This window comes from Balaenoptera musculus, chromosome 2 (assembly GCF_009873245.2).
Source record: "Balaenoptera musculus isolate JJ_BM4_2016_0621 chromosome 2, mBalMus1.pri.v3, whole genome shotgun sequence".
Classification (NCBI taxonomy): domain Eukaryota; kingdom Metazoa; phylum Chordata; class Mammalia; order Artiodactyla; family Balaenopteridae; genus Balaenoptera; species Balaenoptera musculus.
In genome coordinates, this window is record NC_045786.1 from 99349665 (window position 1) to 99369421 (window position 19757).

Genomic DNA, 19757 nt, shown 5'->3' on the forward strand with positions numbered 1-19757 from the left:
TTAAATTTATAAATGATAAAAGTGGGTGTAGAGACAACAGAATGTAAGGCTTCCATTTTCTTGGGGGGTATCTAGTAATACTAGAGCAGCTCTGGAGTATTTTCCTGATCATAGGCCATTTTTCAAGTTATGTGATCTTGGAACCAACAGCCAAAAAATGACTTCTGTATTCCCCAGCTTTATAATTACTATGAGGATAGTAACTCCTTTTATACACCAGTTTGTTGGTAATGTTTTGGGATTTATTACTCTGTGCCATATCAAAGTCTACCCCTACAGTCCTTTCCATGAGTTTGTAAGCACCCAATGCCTTATATTACCCTTATTTAAAAAATAGCCAGAACAGTTTAGTTATCTGTAACCAAATAATGACTGACATACCAAATACCTATCATTATTGCATTCAGAGTGAAAAGATTTTTGAGTGAACTCTAATTCCTCTCTAAGATTTAAAAAATAACCATTAGGAATAACCACAAAACTCTCCAAAACTTTAAAATATGAAGTTAACTACTTTCATGACAGTTTCTCATGGAATATAACAGCTTTCTTTTCCTCCCTCCACCAAATTAGGAACAAATAACTACATCTTTAAGTGTCCATAAAAATATTTAACAGCATGATTCTTTCTACTTAATGTTATTTTACTATGCATAGTCCTTTATTCAGAATCTTGAGGATCTTGCCTTAAGTCAAATAGGAAACATCAGTTACTCTTTTGCACTTAATAAATACATTATTTGCTAAATGACTGATTGATTTGGTGCATTAATGAATAAATAATTAATTCCAAATGAACTTTCTCCTTTCTTGCTTTTCTCGTCCTTCTATTACATTCAGCAAACCATGTGCTGCCTCAATAGCCTCCTCATGGAAGCTTTCACTTCCTGGTTGCGAAGGGTATAAATTACAGGGTTCATCAAAGGAAAGATTACAGTGTGAAAGAGAGAAACCACTTTGTCAGCTGGGAAGGCTCTGAAGGGGTGAGTGTAGATGAAGATGGCAGGGCCAAACATGAGAAACACAATGATAATGTGTGTGGTGCACGTGGAAAGAGCCTTGCTCTTCCCTTCAGAGGAGTGCCCCTTTACATGGCAGAGGATGACTGCATAGGAGGCCAGAAGCCCCAGAAAGCACAGTAGGGTGAGCAGACCACTGTTGGAGACCATCAAGAGCTCCACCACAAAGGTGTCTGTGCAGGCCAGCTTGATGACCTGTGGCACATCACAGAAGAAGTTTTCCAGCTGGTTTGGGCCACAGAAGGGCAGGTAGAGAATAAGGGCCACTTGCACAATGGAATGAGTAAAGCCCCCAAGCCACAGAGCCAACAACAAGGAGTAGCAGGCTCTAAGGTTCATGACAGTTGAGTAGTGTAAAGGATGACAGATGGCAATATAGCGGTCAAAGGCCATCACAACAAGAAGGAACATCTCCCCTGCTCCAAGGAAGTGCAGGAAAAAGAGCTGAGTGATGCAGCCTCTATAGGAGATTACCTTCTTCTCAGAGAGGAAGTCCACCAGCATTCTGGGAGCCACAACGAAGGAGTAGGATGCATCCAGGAAGGCCAAGTTGCCCAGAAAGAAGTAGAGGGGGCCGTGAGGCCAGGGTCTGACCTGATAGTGAGGATGATGAGGAAATTTCCAGGGAGGATAATGAGGTAGAAAATTAGGACTAGTACAAACACCAGGAGCTGAGCCTCTTGAGACTGGGTCAAGCCAAGGAGGATGAATTCTGTCACCATTGTGCTGTTCTCCTTCACCATCACTCCTCAGTCTGCAGAATAACAAAGAGCAAAGAATCATCTGCTATAACCACCTTTTCATCTATTCCATAGCTCTCCTCCAAATAAAAATAATATTTTTCACATCCAACACTTTTCCAGCTGAAAACAACTTATGGCTCATAGCTCTCCTATGTTTTCAGTTAACCTTTCTACTCTTCATTTTCCTGATTCCCCAAGACACTGATCTTATAGCCACACTTGCATTCCTATTTAACCATGCACTTCTATGTAATTGTGCTCCTGTAGGACTCTTAGCTATTTTGCTTGAAGTATATTAGAAAATTCCTGATTGAAACAAAACTAATCATTATTTAGGTTGTCAGGTTGTTATTGTTCTTGTTGTTGTCAGTGGTGCACTATCTCTAATGCTTAGATTAGTTGCTGGGTTTTGGTTCTCTTCTTCATCTCCACAGAGCAGAGATTTTGCAGATGCTTCTTTTCTTCAGTTCCTGAAGAATCCCTAGTTCCTTGTTTGCAGCTATGTGCCTTGTTTTCTGAATTTGTCCTTTACTAGTTCCATCACATTGTTCTGCTTTGGTGACCTTGTGCACCCTTACTCCAAACTGGTCACCTGGATCTCAAGCAAGAACCCTACATTTCATTTTAGAGGTATTCCCCTAGTTACACCACATTTGGTCCCCAGTCCTGCATCTGCTCCACACCCTGTTCTTAAATCCTAATTAATACTAGTCCAGTCTTACTTGCTCACCATATATCCATAGCCTACTTTTTCCTCAGGTCTCAGAATGATAGCCAAATTATATCATTCCCACAAATACTTTCATGTAATATAAAACTTATTAGAATCCATAAAATATTTTGACTATCTCGACTAATAAAATCAAAGCTTAGTAGCTCTGGAATTGGCCGCATAGAACACATAGTGTAATATATCGTTTAACAGATGAGAAAAATAAAGCAATTGGAATTAAGATTCTTAAGTTTACAGTGAATTTTCTTTTTTGTTCTAATTAGTAAGTGGTAGGGAAAAAAAGTGTGTATTCCTCAGTTTAAACTGATTAGTAAGTTATTAATTAGTGTCCCATCAACTTGTGTTATTTTACTTAGGTACTTAAATAATTAATTATTGTATTGCTTATGTAAATACTTCCCATTTGCGGGCTATAATCTGGTCTAAAGAAGAATTCTGTTCATGACATCCAGAATTAAGGTTTAGTCTGTATAGTGGTCTCCAAAATGGGATGTGCTTACCCCAGGGGATGTACAAGATAATCCACTGGGGTTCATAAAAATAGGAACTTCTCTCTATATTACTATAAATCATGCTTTAAATTTTAAAAAATATTTGTGATTGCTTTCTAATTTTTATATTACTATATTGTAGAAACATTTTATAAGTAAATGAATATTCATATATTGTGATATTTGTGCATGTTTGTTGAAATGAATGATGTAAAAGATGAAAGATTGATGATTATAACAAAATACTATAATGTGACATACAACAATATTTCTCTTGATTTTTAATTACATGCAATATTGTTTTTCAAAAATGCTATGAATACAGTGGAATACAATTTAGCAATAAAAAGGAATGGAGTACTGATATCTGTTACAACATGGATGAAACTCAAAACCATTATGCTCTGTGAAAGAAACCAGTCACAAAGGACCACATATTGTATAATTCAATTTATGCAAAATGTCCACACAAGGCAAATTTATAGAGACAGAAAGTAGAAGAGTGTTTGCCTAGGGATAGGGGTGGGATGGGAGTGACTGCTAATGAGAATGAGATTTCTTTTTGGGGTGATGAAAATGTTCTAAGATTATATGATGTTGATGTTTGCATAATTCTTTAAGTACACTTAAAACCACTGAATAATATGCTTTAAATGGTAAATTCTATGATATATTGATTATATCTCAATAAATCGTTTTTAAAGTGCTATTTAATGTGGCAGAGAAGACTACAGATGGAAAAATTCCCAATTGAAATTTGACAGAATTATTAGTAGCATCCCTAGAAAGAGTTAGGAAGAGAGAAAAGAAGAAATGGGTAAAGGAAGATCATCCTTAACAAGTCCATGAAGAGAACTCACAGGAAATTTAGGCAATTCGCCAGTATTTTAGGCACACCTATTAGGAAACATCAGAACATTTGTTCTGTGTGATTAGTAACATTTGTATCGAGCAGCCAAATGCTACAAAGAAGGAACTTATAACTTATGGGCACATATCTGTGCATAAAAATACATGTTCACACATGTATAAACACACACATTGTGAGTCTAAGCAAATTGATATAGGAAAAAAATATCCTTGGTGACCTTCAAATTAACTTAGGAGCTTCTTTCTGTCTTTTATTCACTTTGACACCTATTGGTTTCCACATTCATTCCTCATTCTGCCAGTAGAAACCTGCTCTTAGGAAAGTAAGTTAACAGCTCCCTCTATTCTTAGGTTTTGTGCATTCTAGGTGCTCACAGTTATTTCATGTTTCTTTGGGTTAAAGTTTTTAAGACAGGGATCTCTATGAGTTCAATCTCTTTCACTGTACCTTTGCTTTTATTTTCTGTCATCTACCTCTACTCCCTGTTTGTTACTAACAGATGGAAATCTATACCACAATGTTTTAAATTCACTTCTTTTCTCCCACTCTCATGTACATACTTTCTATTCTGGTGATTCTCAACTTGTGCTCATCACAGAGATAAAGGACAGATGTACCTCATATGGCTATTTCTCTGTACAAAATGAATTCCTAAAAAAAAAGCCCCAAACAATAGATCTTACAGGGACAAGCTTTTTGTTCTAGTCCTAGCAAAGCAAAGAAGTACTGTCAGTGTAGGCTAAGATAGAGATCTGAATGCTTTCATCATTTCTAATCTTCCTTGTTATTTCAACTGATACAAAAACAGATTTGGCACTGAAGATGCATGGGTAGAGAGGGTGCCTGTATCCCTCCCCTCTTTCTCAGAGTGCAGACACACAACTTCCATCCACAAGCAATACTGAGCATGCCTAGATTCCAACTGCTATCAGACCAGCTCCTGTTTGGGGATCCGATCACCATCCTAGCATCTCACTGCTTAATCTTTCCTCATTCATTTCCTCTTCTTGGTTTTGTTTTTTTTTTTTTTAAATAATTTCCCATTCTCTTCCTTCTAATTCTACCTTAATATACTCATTTTCTCAATTATTCTTTTAATATTTTCTTTAGCTTCTTTTATTTTTTATTTTAAATTTTATTCTTTTATTTTTTCTTGCAGTTTCTCTTCCTTATCATATCCCTTGCTTTTCCTTCCTCATTGCTTCCTTCCTTATCATTCTCTTTCTTCTCCCTCTCATTTGCCCACATCCTTTCAGTCTTAAATCTTTTTCACTCTGTTCTCTACAAGTATCCTACTTCATTATATTCCATGCCTGTCTTTCCATTAATTCTGAGATAATATATTGTTTTCTCATTCCATGGTAGAGTGAGCACGATAGGTGCTTCCTAAGTGGTCCCTTAGAATGGATTTTCTACAGATTGAAAATGCTTAACTTGGTCTTCAGTGCTAAGCCTTTTCTCCTGAATATTATCCTCTGAAATTTACTCAGTCTCAATCACCCATTAGCTACTTCACATTCTGTCACATATCTTGTCTGCTAGTTCTGTTCATTAATTCTCCCTTGCCAGCTCCTGCTTCAACTATCATTATGTACGCACATTTACTTGTTCTGCCAACACTTGAAACTTGATTAAAAGAACAATATCCCTATTCTGCAAAAAAATTAAGAGTTTCTAGCTTTTCCATTATTTTCAAAGATCGTATGATTTATTTGGATGCTCAGGATTTACTTTTCTTAATTTTATTCATCATTCTTAATCACTTACCATCTGCCAAATTTTACTCTGCAATATCATTTTGAGAGCACATACATTTTAAATTTTCATGGAAATTGTTGGTTATAGCTCATTGTGAAATAGGTATGTGATTTCATGTGTCAAAAACCATAGCCTTTTCCTTCCAGCCAACACGGAATTAATTAAAATACCATCTTCATTATACTAACCTTCTAATGATTTGGCTCTCTATAAAGTTTTCACTTACCTGCTCTAAAGGCATAGTATGAGGAACAGCATGTTCAAGGGGTTATTTCAAAATTAGAAATCTACTTTTCACTCTCTGTGATGCCCTTCATGTGGTTCTGGATACTATTTTCTGCCTTTTTATAAAGATATGAATCACTTTGGAGGCAGATTTTTTGGAGCTCTGGGAATCCAAATTTCATTGGGAGTAGTTAAAGCGTTGAGGCTGCTGCCCTAACATGACCAGGAGAGACGTTCACACTTAATTTATGGTTCTGTAATATGCTGTCACTCTCCCTGAGCATGGGAACGATTAAAATAAGCTTGAGAGTGTTAGTTGACTGGTTGTGATATAGTTAAGTGTAGACATCTTTGAATTAATGGACACTTCCTTTTCCTTACATTACTCCCAAGCTATTTTCTTAACTTCCTTCTAACAACTTTGTGGTGATTTTTTTAGATGAATAATCTCCAAACATTTCTATGCGTCACTACCTTAATATAAAGATTGATCTATACATGTTCTAACTATACTCCTAAAAGCATATATTATGTACACATTAACATATTTGGGAAGTAGAACTTTTAAAAGATATAATTGAAATAAATTGTTAAATTATTTAAAATTTGATGTTCATTAATGGTACAGCTGTTTTATGCTAACTAAAATATTATAACTAATCTTTTATTCAGGTACCTTCTATGAGATATTCAGAGAATATCTATACACGGCACAATATAGTTTCATAATCATTACGGCTTTTACTATAAAATATTATATTATAATCTTGCTTTATAAGGTGTTACTTTTACTAAGTTAATCGTATTGATGATTTGCACCACAGGCTTCAAAGTCTGTTTCAATAACTTGTCAACAAAGACTGTCCTGAGTAACTTTTAAATCAGTTGACATCTCTGTTCCTTATCTCCATATCCTTATTTAATTCCAGTCAAATTCATCATTTAACCCATGGTTTAATGTAGATTTTTTGCATAGACATTTACAAGAGTCATTATAGTTGATGAGAATTTTTTATACACAAATGTTAAAATCTTCCATACTCTATATAAGGCAAGACTCCTTCCCACAAGACTTAACTTATTATAATCACTATTGCGAAGCATTAGATAATGGTTTCTGTGTACCTTTCCATAGTGTTTGCTGATAAAAAATGTGTTTTATTTATTGCTCATCTTAGCCATTTTTACAGAATGGCAGAAAACACAAGTATTTTCTCAGTGGAATATGGCTTTTGTTCTTTTGCTATTAGTAAGAAACATTCAAAAATACTTTTTATTACTTTTTTTTAAGTGAAAAACTTAAAGCCTTCCATTGATTATCATGTATTAATATTGCAAAGAAAATTATAAAGATTTATTTTATGCTTTATATATTGACTTTTTAAATGTTTTGCTAATCGTGATCACTAGCTAATACATCATGATACTGCATAGACTATCAAGTTCATTGTTAATAATAATGGAAGTAAATTTATATTGTAAAATAATGTTTCTTAATAACTTAGAATGTTTTTGCCTGCTTACTGTCAGTTCTGATAGTTCATTGTTCTTATAAGATTTACCTGACAAAGACTTCATTTTATGGGTGGTTGTCAACTCTGTCATTTTATAATTGTTTACATGAGTTTTAATAATTAGAATGATCTTTAATCCAAGGTTTATTTGCAGAAATAATTTTAACCGCTTAGGAAGTTTTGGAAGATGTATTGAGTTAACATAAGATAATATAACTTGTCTCCCCTCCCCCTTACTTTAGCACAACTAAGCTATTGTACATAGCAATATGTTCAAGCATATGACCACAAAGAGAACTGCTCTCAAACCTTCTGTCTTCGGTTAACTCTCACCTTTAAATGCTGTATATAACATGTCCAGATAATGTACTGATTAATTTAGAATATCAAAAATAATCTGTGTATTAAATATTAGTAAAGATAATTTAATTTATCTTTTCAAGTCAAAAGACACATAAATAAAAGTTCTCATTGTTATATATATCCCACACCTTCTTTATCCATTCATTCATCAATGGACACTTAGGTTGTTTCCATATGTTAGTGATTAGAAATAATGGTGCAATGAACATAGGGATGTATATATTTTTGAATTATTGTTTTTGTTTCCTTCAGAAAAATAACCAGAAGTGGAATCGCTGGATCATATGGTAGTTCTATTTTTAATTTATATTTTTTTCCATATTGCTTTCCATAGCGGCTGTACCAATTTACATTCCTACCAAAAGTGCACAAAGGTTCCCTTTTTTCCATATCTTCACCAAAACTGGTTATTTCTTTTCTTTTTGAAAATAGTCATTCTGATAGGTGTGAGGTGATTTCTCATTGTGGTTTCGATTTGCCATTCCCTGATAATTAGCGATATTGATCATCTTTTCATGTGCCTGTTGGCCATCTGTATGTTATCATTGGAAAAAAAAGTCTTTAGATCCTCTGTCCATTTCTTAAATTGGACTGTAAGGTTTTTCTTTGCTATTGTATTGTATCAGTTTTTAAATATATTTTAGATATTAACCGCTTGTCAGATATATGATTTGAAATTATTTTCTTGCATTCAGTAAGTTGCCTTTTCATTTTGTTAATGATTTCCTTTGTTGTACAGAAGCTTTTTCATTTGATGTAGTCCTACTTTTTTATTTATACTTTTGTTCTGCTTCTGGAGTCAGATCCAAAAAATCATTGTCAAGTCTGATGTCAAGGAGATTTCCAACTATGTTTTCTTCTAGGAGTTTCATGGTTTCATATCTTATATTCAAGTCTTTAATCCATTTTGAGTTCGTTTTTGTGTATGGTAGAAGAATAGTGTAGTTTAGTTCTTTTGCATGTGGCTGTCCAGTTTCACCAACACCATTTATTGAAGAGACTGTCCTTTCATCATTGTATATTCTAGCCTCCTTTGTCCTAAATTAATTGACCATATATGCATGTGTTTATTTCTGGGCTGTCTATTCTCTCCCATTGATCTATGTGTCTGTTTTTATGTCAACACCATAGTTTTTTTTATTACTATAGCTTTGTAATATAGTGTGAAATAAGGGATCATGATGCTTCTAGCTTTATTTTTCATCTCAAGATTCCTTTGATTATGTGGGGCCTTTTGTGTTTCCATAAAAATTTTAGGATTGTTATTTCTATTTCTGTGGAGAAAACTGTTGGAATTTTAATAAGGATTGCATTGAATCTGTAGATTGCATTGGGTAATATAGATATTTTAACAACATTAATTCTTCCAATCCATGAGCATGGATAATATCTCTATTTATTTGTGCCTCTTTCAGTGTATTTAATCAGTGTCTTAAACTTTTCTGTGTACAAGTCTTTTACCTCCTTGGTTAAATTTCTTTCCAGGTAATTTATTTTTTTTGATACATTTATAATTGGGATAGTTTTTAAAATGTTTCTTTTTGATAGCTTGTTGTTGGTTTATAGACATGCAACAGATTTTTTGTATTGATTTTGTACCTTGCAATTTTACTGAATTTGCTTATTCTAACAGTTTTTTTGTGAAGTCTTTAGGGTTTTCTATAAATATAATTATATCATCTTCAAATAGTGACATTTTTCCTTCTTTCTTTCCAAGTTGGGTGCCTTTTATCTCTTTTCTTGCCTAATTACTATGGCTAGTACTTTTAATACTATATCATATAAAAGTGGTGAGAGTTGGCATCCTTGTCTTCTTCCTGATCTTAGAGAAAAAGCTTTCAGCTTTTCACCATTGAGCACGATGTTAACTGTGAGTTTGTCATATATGGCCCTCATTGTTTTGAGGTACATCTCTCTATACCTCTTTGTTGAGAATTTTTATCATAAATGAATGCTGGATTTTGTTAAATAATTCCTATGCATCTATTGAGATGATTGTATGATTTTTATCCTTCATTTTGTTACTATGGTATTTCACATTGATTGATTTGCAGTTGTGAACCATCCTTGCATCCCTGAAATAAATCCCACTTGATCATGCTGTAGCATCCTTTTAATGTATTGTTGAATTTGGTTTCCTAATATTTTGTTGAGGAATGTGCATCTACGTTCATCAGGAATATTGACTTGTCAGTTACATTTTTTTTATAAGTGTCTTCATTTAGTTTTGGTATCAGAGCAAGGCTGACCTCCTAGGATAAATTAGGAAGTGTACCTCTTCAATTTTTAGGAAGTTTGAGAAGTGTACGTATTAACTCCTTTTTAAATGTTTGGTTAATTCACCTGTGAATCCATCTGGTCCAGGACTTTTGTTGGGAGTTTTTTGAGTACTGATTCAATTTTATTGCTAGTAATCAGTCTGTTCAGATTTTCTATTTCTTTCTGATTCAGTCTTGGAAGATTGTATGTTTCTAGGAATTTATCCTTTTCTTCTAGGTTGTCCAATTTGTTGGCCTATAACTGTTCATAGCAGTCTCTTATGATCCTTTGTGTTTTTTATGATTGTATTTATTTGGGTCCGATTTTATTTTATTTTATTTTATTTGATGAGCCTGGCCAAAGGTTTATCTATATAGCTTATTTTTTTAAAGAACCATTTCTTACTTTGATTTTTTTGGTCAATTTTTAAAATTTCCACTCTGATATTTATTTCTCTCCTTCTACTAACTTTGGGCATTGTTTGTTCTTCTTTCTCCAGTTCCTTTAGGTGTAAAGTTAGATTGTTTAATTGAGATTTTTCTTGTTTTTTGAGGTAGGCCTTCATTATGGACTTCTCATAACATGAACCACTCAGAACTGCTTTTGTTTCATCTGATAGATTTTGAAATGTTGTTTCCATTTCCATTTTTCTCAAGGTATATTTTTTATTTCCTCTTTGATTTCTTCCTGGATCCACTGATATCCATGAGATTTAGTATCATGTTGTTTAGTCTCCAAGCATTTGTGTTTTTTCCCAGTTTTCTTCTTGTAATTGATTTCTAGTTTCATGATGTTGTTACCGGAAAAGATGTTATATATAATTCCAGTCTTCTTATATTTATTGAGACTTGTGTAGTTGCCTAACTTGATATCTACCCTGGAAAGTGTTCTATGTGCACTTGAAAAAAATGTGTATTCTGTTGATTTTGGATGGAATGTTCTGTAAATATCTGTTAAGTTTATCTGTTCTAACATGTCATTTAAGGCCAATATTTCTTTATGGTTTTCTCTCTGGAATAATATCCATTGATATAAGTAGGGTGTTAAAGGCCCATACTATTACTGTACTACTGTCACTTTGTCCTTTTATGTCTGTTAATATTTGCTCTACGTATTTAGGTTTTCCTACGTTGGGTGCATAGATATTTACAAGTGTTATATCCTCTTGTTAGATTGATCCCTTTATCATTATGTAATGGTTTTCTTTGCCTCTTGTTATGGTCTTTGTTTTAAAGTCTATTTTGTCTCATATAAATATTGCTACCACAGCTTTTATCTCATTTCCATTTGAAGGGAATATCTTTTTTCCATCCTTTTACTTTCAGTCTGTGTGTGGTTTTAATCTGAAATGAGTTTCTTGTAGGCAGCATATACATGGGTCTTGGTCTTTTGTTTTTGTTTTTGTTTCTGTTTTTTAAAATCTGATCAGCCATCCCATGTCTTCTGGTTGGAGCATGTAGTTTATTTGCATTTAAAGTACTTATTGATATGTATCTATTTATTGCCATTTTGTTGTTTCTTGTTTTTGTAGTTCTTCTTTGCTCTTATCATCACTTGTTCTCTTCACTTGTGATTTGATAATTTTCTTCATTTTTATGTTTATATTCCTTTCTCTTTATTTCCTGTCTGTGTATTATAAGTTTTTTGCTTTGGTTACCATGAAGTACATATATCACAACCTATATATATTGCAGTCTATTTTAAGTTGGTTGTTGCTTAAGTTTGAGCACATTTTAAAAGCACTACATTTTTACTCACCCCTGCCCATATTTAATGTTTTTGACATCATATTTACATCTTTTTAATGTGTAAATTGCTTACTTAATTATTTTAGAAATAGATGATTTTACCACTTTTGTCTTTTAACCTTCATACTAGCTTTATAGGTAGTTGATCTAGTACCTTTACTATATACTTGCTTTCACCACTGAGAGTTTTTTTCTTTCATAATTTTCTTGTTTCTAGTTATGACCTTTTCTTTTCTATTTAAAGAAGTCCCTTTAACATTTCTCATAAGGGTATTTTAGTGGTAATAAACTCCTTTTACTTTTGCTTGTTTGTAAACCCTATCTCTCCTTTAATTCTGGATGATAACCTTGCCAGGTAGAGTATACTTGGTTGTGTTTTCTCTTTTCAATACTTTGAATACATCTTGCCAATCAATTTTGGCCTGTAAAGTTTCTGCTGAAAAATCAGCTCATAGTCTTATGGAGATTCCTTTGTGTATAACTAGTTGTTTTCTACTTACTGCTTTTAAAATTCTCTCTTTATCTTTAACTTTAGATATTTTAATTAAAATGTGTGATGGTATAGTTCTCTTTAAGTTCATCTTGTTTGAGACTTTCCGTGCTTCCTGGATTTGGATATCCGTTTACTTCACCAGATTAGGGAAGTTTTCAGCCACTGTTTCTTCAGATTAGTTTTCTGTCCCTTTCTCTTTCTCTTCTCCTTCTTGGGCTCTTATAATGTGAATGTTAGTATGTTTGATGTTGTCCCAGAAGTTACTTAAACTATCCTCATTTTTTAAAAATTATTTTTTTCTTTTTGCTGCTCTGATTGGTGATTTCCACTGTGTTGTCTTTGAGATTGCTGATCCATTTTTCTCATTCTCTAATCTGCTGTTGATTCCCTCTAGTGTATTTTTTATTTCCTTTATTGTATTTTTCAGTTCTGATCGGTTCTTTTTCATATTTTCTGTCTTTTTTTTGAAGTTCTCACTGAGGTCATCCTTTTTTCTTTTGAGCTTGGTGAGCATCTTTATGACTATTACTTTAAATTCCTTATCTGGTAAATTTCTTATAATATGCCCAAAAGTTTTCTTTAATTGCCTCTCACTATCGTGGCCTCTCTTGTTGCGGAGCACAGGCTCCAGACACGCAGGCTCAGTAATTGTGGCTCACGGGCCTAGTTGCTCCGCGGCATGTGGGATCTTCCCAGACCAGGGCTCGAACCCGTGTCCCCTGCACTGGCAGGCAGATTCTCAACCACTGCGCCACCAGGGAAGCCCTTTCCAATGATTTTGTAAGCATCTAATGCACTGTGCTAAGTCTGCTTAATAAACTCAGTGGTTTCTGTTTTCTTCGTTGAAGGCCAATCAATTTAAGTATATGCTGACAAGATGAAAAAGTTAGTAGAGATAGATACATAATAATGTAAAAACAAATTCCTAATTTAAGTGTGCCTTCTAGCACTAGTATTTTCAGTCTAAGATACACTTTCTCCTTTCAACTTCCTTTTGGTGGTGGTAGATGAGGAAAAGGGGAAAGTTAAACTTTTATTGATGGCTTCAGAATCTTAGCAGAATTGTAAGGCAAAAAACAAAGTTAGGTAAATCAAGAATAGGCTAGCGATTAGTAGCCACAAAAAGGCTATGAGGGAAGGGAAAAAACCTGGAACCTCTAGACCTAAACATTTTCTTCAATAACAAAGTAAATTTTAAAGAGATAGTAAATGTAAATTGGTATACATCTTCTCCCTGCATTGGCAGTGTAAATTACCAGAGTAAAATATAAAAATGCAAACATGATATTTTAGTACATGCTAGATGTTGGGATGCATGTATGTGTGTATGTATATATGTATGTATTTAACAAAAAAAATCAGAAAGAAAAAGATAAAATGTCAATTAAGTTATACCAGCAACCATACAGACAGACTACATCAACCCATGATCCATGCCACAGTTCCAAAATTATTTGGATGTTGGTCCTTCTAACTCCAACATAAGTTGTGCATATTTACCTCACAGTATAACTAATAGCATTAAACATAATTCACAACAAAAAGGTACACTGATCTTTACAAAATTAATCATCATAACAGGAGCATATAAGAAAGACTGTCAAATTGCTCAGTGGATTTTATTGGCATCTGAGAGTACATTCAAGAAGTTCCCATGAATTAGGTTTCCATGGCTGCTTTTTCCTCCTCGTTTTCAATCTGGATACATGCATCCAAAAATCACCATGCAAAACAGTAATAGGGAAGACACAGGGAGAGAAGAGGGTTATTTCAGCTCTCTCGTCAATTTTGCTTTAACTGTTTTGTTTAAAAGCTCATTTGAAAAGCAAGCTTTCATTGGTCATTGTTTAAGTTTGGAAACATGTCTATAAAGAGTCTGATCATGTTCAAAAGATAGCATCTACCAAGAACTTCTTCCATTTGGCAACAGAGTCCAGTGACCACATTTTCCCAGGCCCTTATCAATGTAGAAAAATCTTTACATAAAACAGTTCATATACAAAATTGTACTTATCTATCTAAGTTACTATTCACTAATTTATGCCTTTATCTATGTCTTCACCTTAATAATATGTAGGATCAAGCATCATCATTCTTATTCTGATCAAAATTGTGGTGATAATCCTTCTAAAATCAATTATTTAATACTTACTCATTGTAAAGAAGCAATCACATAATAATTAAACAAAATTTGGAATTTCTCTTGATTCACAAAAATTATGAGCAGTGAGGAAAACAAGTTTCTAGAGGCTTGAATTAATATAAGAACCAATGTAGTTTTCTAGTGGAAGTTACTTTTAATTTTCCAAGTTAATCTTGATACACATTAATTTCATGCACATGTATACAGGCACAAATATTTTAAATTTATAAAATAAAAATTTACTTTTCAAATTAAACATGTCAATTGTTAGCTCAAGAGAGTACCAAGTTCTTTAAAAATATCCAGAATTGTTTTGAAAGACACTATAATAACATTTATTGGACTTATATTACGTGCTTTATATGAATAACTTCCTTTATTCCTCAAACAACTCCGTGGTGCAGGTATCATTACTATGTCCTTTTACGGATGTAGAAACTGAGGCTAAGGGACATTAGGTATCTTGCTCAAGTTTACAGCACCAACAAACAGTAGAACTGGTATGTAACCCTGGTAAAAAATGCCTGAGTCTAAGACTTTTAACCCTACACTCAGGGTGGATCCAGGTTCTGCAGGGTCTAAAGTTTTTACAATCTAAGGGGACTTCTTCAAGATAAAAAGAGTCAAAATTATGAACAAATGGTTGCTGGGGTCCATTCCAGGGCCTTGGAAGAAACCCATGCAGAGGAGGGGGTCTAAACCTTAGCCTTCAATGTACATCCACCATTATTACACTATATAATATTCTGAAATTTTCCTCAAATATTTTTGGAAGTATATATCATTTATAGTTTTTATTGTCATTACATATATCCAATTCCTTCATGTATTACAATTTGCATTTTATCATTTCATCTAGACCTGATTTTTATAGTTTTTTTCACCTGAATTTGATGATATTGCTTAATTTTACAAAACAGCTTTTTACAATGTTTAAAAGCTCATAGGTTTGGTATAGCCAAGCTTCCCAAACCCCTAAGGGAATATGAAGTCGTTTGTCAACATAGTCTTCTTGTAAAATCTCCATATCTCAATATTCCCTCAACTGTGTTATTGGAAATTCAGACCATTTAAAGCTATCCTCAACCTGTTTATACTAGCTGGTTTCTCTTCACCTAGCATGCTTTGCAAAACATTATTTCTGCCTTTAGATGCCCTAGTGGCAAATGGCACCATCTTTACCATTGAAGGAGCCTATGGCCATGTCACTGTACTTGGTAAAAGAGTGTCAGCAGCATGTTGAGGTGACATGGTGATAAAATAATCCACCTGTAGCTCCTAATTAAGATTTGAGTGTTTATGTAATATGCAGAGGTATCGTGTATGTTGACTCCTTGTGCTGAGCCATCAGGGAAAGTGGTAGTTCCCTTTATATACGGAAGTTCTCCAGAGGCTATCTATGGTCCTTTTCATTCTCAGTTACACAGCCTTACTATCAATCCAGCTACTCAGTCTCATTATTGACTTGCCTTACAGAGTTGTCTGCTGATGAGTTATACTGTTGAGGGTTTGGAAAATATCCGTGAGTTTTAGAATTATCCACATAAGCACTGAAGATTGATTGACGTCTTTTAAAAAGACTCCACAATTTTATCTTGCATAAAGCAGTTCATTTAAGAACATATATCTTGTCTTGTAAAAAAAAAAAAAAAAGAAAAGAACATATATCTTGTTCAAATAAATATATTATTTGAAAGAATTATTTGGAGTGTTTCTAAAACACCAGCTAGAAAATTTCTATATAAATGAGTTCCTTGATCCTGAACATATTTGCACATGTAACAGAAACTGAAAGAAAATTTATACACACAACCAAAATATGTCCATTTATATCTCTATTTCAAATAGAATTATGCTATTCCTTTGCAGCTATAAACACGTTTTATTCCCGTGTTAATACTGTAGACATGTTGTTCAACACTTTCAAAACTGCCTATGTTTAAACAATATCACACTTGTTTGTTTGTTTAATATATTACTGAATAAAATAAAAAACACACACTGAGGAAGAAAAAATATTCCTCTCATCATTTGGCTTAGAATGAAAAGTTAGGAATTTCATTTTCTTAACTTCTCCTTGTCAATGGTAATTAAGGCATATATAATTCTTGGTTTTCTCTATTTACTCAATAATGCCAGAAAAGAATAACAACTTGATATTTATCAAACACTGTGGTTGCAACAGATTTTCCTCTTGTGGATACAAGTTGGATAATATACTGGACACCATATTTCATAAGTATAATTCAGTAAATTCCAAGTAACAGTTAATTCTTTAAGGTTTGCCATCAATTAAAGCAGATGATTTGCAAAGCAAGGCATCCAGGTTTCTCATGACCGTCAATGCTTGCAATTCCAATATTTGCCAGCAGGTGGTAGTGATACCTTGTGTACCTCCAAGCTAATTTTGAACCTAGCACTCTTATTTAAAACAGTACTTTAGGGACTTCCTTGGTGGTGCAGAAGTTAAGAATCCGCCCGCCAGTGCAAGGCACACGGATTCGATCCCTGGTCTGGGAAGATCCCACATGCTGCGGAGCAACTAAGCCCATGCACCACAACTACTGAGCCTGAAATCTAGAGCTGGGGAACCACAACTATTGAAGCCCGCGCACCCAGAGCCGGTGCTCCGCAACAAGAGAAGCCACTGCAATGAGAAACCTGCACACCATGACAAGCAGTAGCCTCCCTAACTAGAGAAAGCCCGCGAGCAGCAACGAAGACCCAATGCAGCCAAAAATAAATAAATAAATATTTTAAAAAATAAAATAAAACAGTATTTTGAAAAAAAATTGTTTACAGAAATATACTTACTACATTGACAGTACTACTAAGCGCAAATTTCTTATTTTTGCATCCAAATATTAAAAGGAAAAAGTAATTTAACAAAAGTGTAAAGCAATATGATACTTTAAAAGGAAAGCATAAGTTCTCCATTAATTCACCATTATCATAAACTATATCTCTTAATTTAATTCTAGTTTTAACTTTCCAGGCATTAAACTGACATTAGTGTCTGTATGAAGCAAAGTGTACTGCTTTGAAACTCATTTTATAATATTTCCTATTTGCAGAATTCTCTGACCTCTTTATTCAGTCTGCATTATCAGAAGGAGTTATCATGGCTATATTTCTTTACTTATTACCTAAAAGTGAGTGATGGTGACTTTACTTACAGCATTTTCTTTGGACTTCATCAACATTTTTAATGAAATATACCCAGAGTTTCTTTAATAGAAGAACTCACAAATTTATTTAAATGTTAAGTAGTAATGAGTCAGGGATGGACGTAGAAAATCGTTGCCTATCGATCAGAGGCTACTCCTACCTATAGCAGTATTGAATTTCTAAGGCTTACAGAAATTTACTAATTTGTCATACTTTAGAGACAATTCTCTGAGTAACTCAGTTGTTAGTTGTATGTAAATGTCATTATCTCCTAGTTCTCCTTTGATCTATACTTTCTCTTCTCATTTTCTGTTCCTCTTTTCCAATGACTGGAATACTAATATTGAATTTCCTAACTGAAACAATCACTCTTGGCATTTTTATAGATATTCATTTCTTCTGGAAGAAATTGCTTCTGTCAGCTTGCTTTTCTGAAATTTAAAATGTATTTAAAATGTATGTATGAGAATAGTTTTAACATGAAATTAACTTGTGCTTTCACAAATTTTGGCAATTGCAATTTGATAAGAACTACAGAAATGAGAGCCTAACACATGCTGTGTACACAAAAATTGTGGCACTTAATGCCTCGGAATAAAACTAGAAGTTAACTAAAACTAGAAGTTAAAACTAAAAATAGTGCAATAGAGTTGCCTTGTTAGAATTTAGAAGCTTATTTTTCAATTTCCTCATGGCTGTCTTCACTTCCTGATTTCTCAAAGTATAGATTACTGGGTTCAGAATGGGAGTAAAGATAGTATAAAACACAGACAGGATCTTGTCTACCAGAAAACTGGTTAGTGACCACATATAGATGAAGATGAAGGGCCCAAAGAACATGAAGACAACAATAAAATGAGCTGTGCAGGTAGAAAGGACCTTAGATGATTCTTTTGAAGAACGATTTCTGATAGTAACCAGGACAATGACATAGAATGGAATAAAAGAATAAAGCAGGACAAGGCAATTAATTATGCCACTTGTTGAGATCATAAAGAGGCCCAGGACATAAGTATCCACACATGCCAGCTGGAACACCACAGGAAGGTCACAGAAAAAGCTATCTACCTCATTGGGACCACAGAATGGTAATGTGAGGGCAAACATAACCTGGCTCATTGAATGGGTAACCCCTACAACCCAGGAAAACACCACAAGGGCAACACACATCTGAGGACTTATGATTGAAGCATAGTGGAGAGGCTTGCATATTGCAATATACCTATCAGAAGACATAGCCATAAGAAAAATAATCTCAGTGCCAGTAAAAAGGTGTAGAAAAAATATCTGGGTGATGCAGCCATCAAAGGAGATGGTTTTGTGTCCAGTGAGGTAGTCTGTAATCATCTTAGGGATTGCAAAGGAAGCAAGAGACATATCAATGACTATGAGGCTATTACTCACCATTGTTGCCACGTAAAACAGTGAAAACACCATGAAGAAAAACATCTGTAGTTTCCAGGAATTAGAGAGTCCTAGCAGAACAAATTCAGAAACTGTAGACTTGTTGGCCACATCCATTGTCCTGACTGATAGATGGAAACCTGTATCAAAGAAAAAAAATCAAGAAAAACTATAATTCTACTGAAGCAAAAGTTCTATTTCCAAGACTCCATTTTCACAGACTTTGTTTCCTCTATGAAAACTTAATTTTTGTATTCTTGCCATCTTCATTGGGTATATTGGCTTGAAAGGTAGGCTATTAGGGATCATGGTGAAATACCACTTAAGCCATAGATGTTGAAAATAACACTTTCTTTTCTGGTGCTAATGGGCAATCCAAATGAGAGTATATCATCCTGAACAGATCTATGTATCCACATGTTTGTCTGTACAATTTTAAAGATAATAGCTCACATTAAGCATTTACTCTGGGCTGACAGTGTATTACACACACACACACACACACACACACACACACAGGTTTAGTCATTTAGAACTCATCCAAAAGGTTAGCCCTACTGAAAGAACATACAAAAATTATATCACATATAAGTGACATGGGCTCTTAAACAACATTATAGAGAGACTTCAATGAACAGTTGCAGAACTCTTGTAAATTTCTAGAAAATTGTTAGCATATTCACAGATAAAAGTTATCTGAGACCCATCAGAAACACAGAGGAAATTAGTTTTGCTGATATTTACCCAGTGGAAGAAGACTGAGCATCAGGCATACTACAATATAGCCATACTGCTCAAGGAAATGCATTTGACTTCTTTTCTTCT

At 33.9% G+C, this 19757-nt stretch overlaps 2 protein-coding genes across 2 annotated transcripts; both read right to left on the reverse strand.

Annotated features, from left to right (window-relative positions):
- Positions 1 to 836: 836 nt before the first annotated feature.
- Positions 837 to 19055, reverse strand: LOC118890991 (olfactory receptor 4N5-like). The gene is given in 3 exon segments (XM_036844505.1): positions 837 to 1594; positions 1597 to 1773; positions 18933 to 19055. Coding segments are annotated over 2 exon segments (924 nt in total). The 5' UTR covers positions 1763 to 1773; positions 18933 to 19055.
- On the reverse strand, positions 18159 to 19049 carry LOC118889863 (olfactory receptor 4K2-like). The gene has a single exon (XM_036842017.1). The coding sequence runs from the start codon at positions 19047 to 19049 to the stop codon at positions 18159 to 18161; it is 891 nt and encodes a 296-aa protein (XP_036697912.1).
- Positions 19056 to 19757: the final 702 nt, after the last annotated feature.

What these genes read in the sequence shown, in the direction of transcription:
- LOC118889863 (XM_036842017.1), bottom strand. Translation starts at nt 19,049, where the DNA reads ATGGATGTGGCCAACAAGTCTACAGTTTCTGAATTTGTTCTGCTAGGA.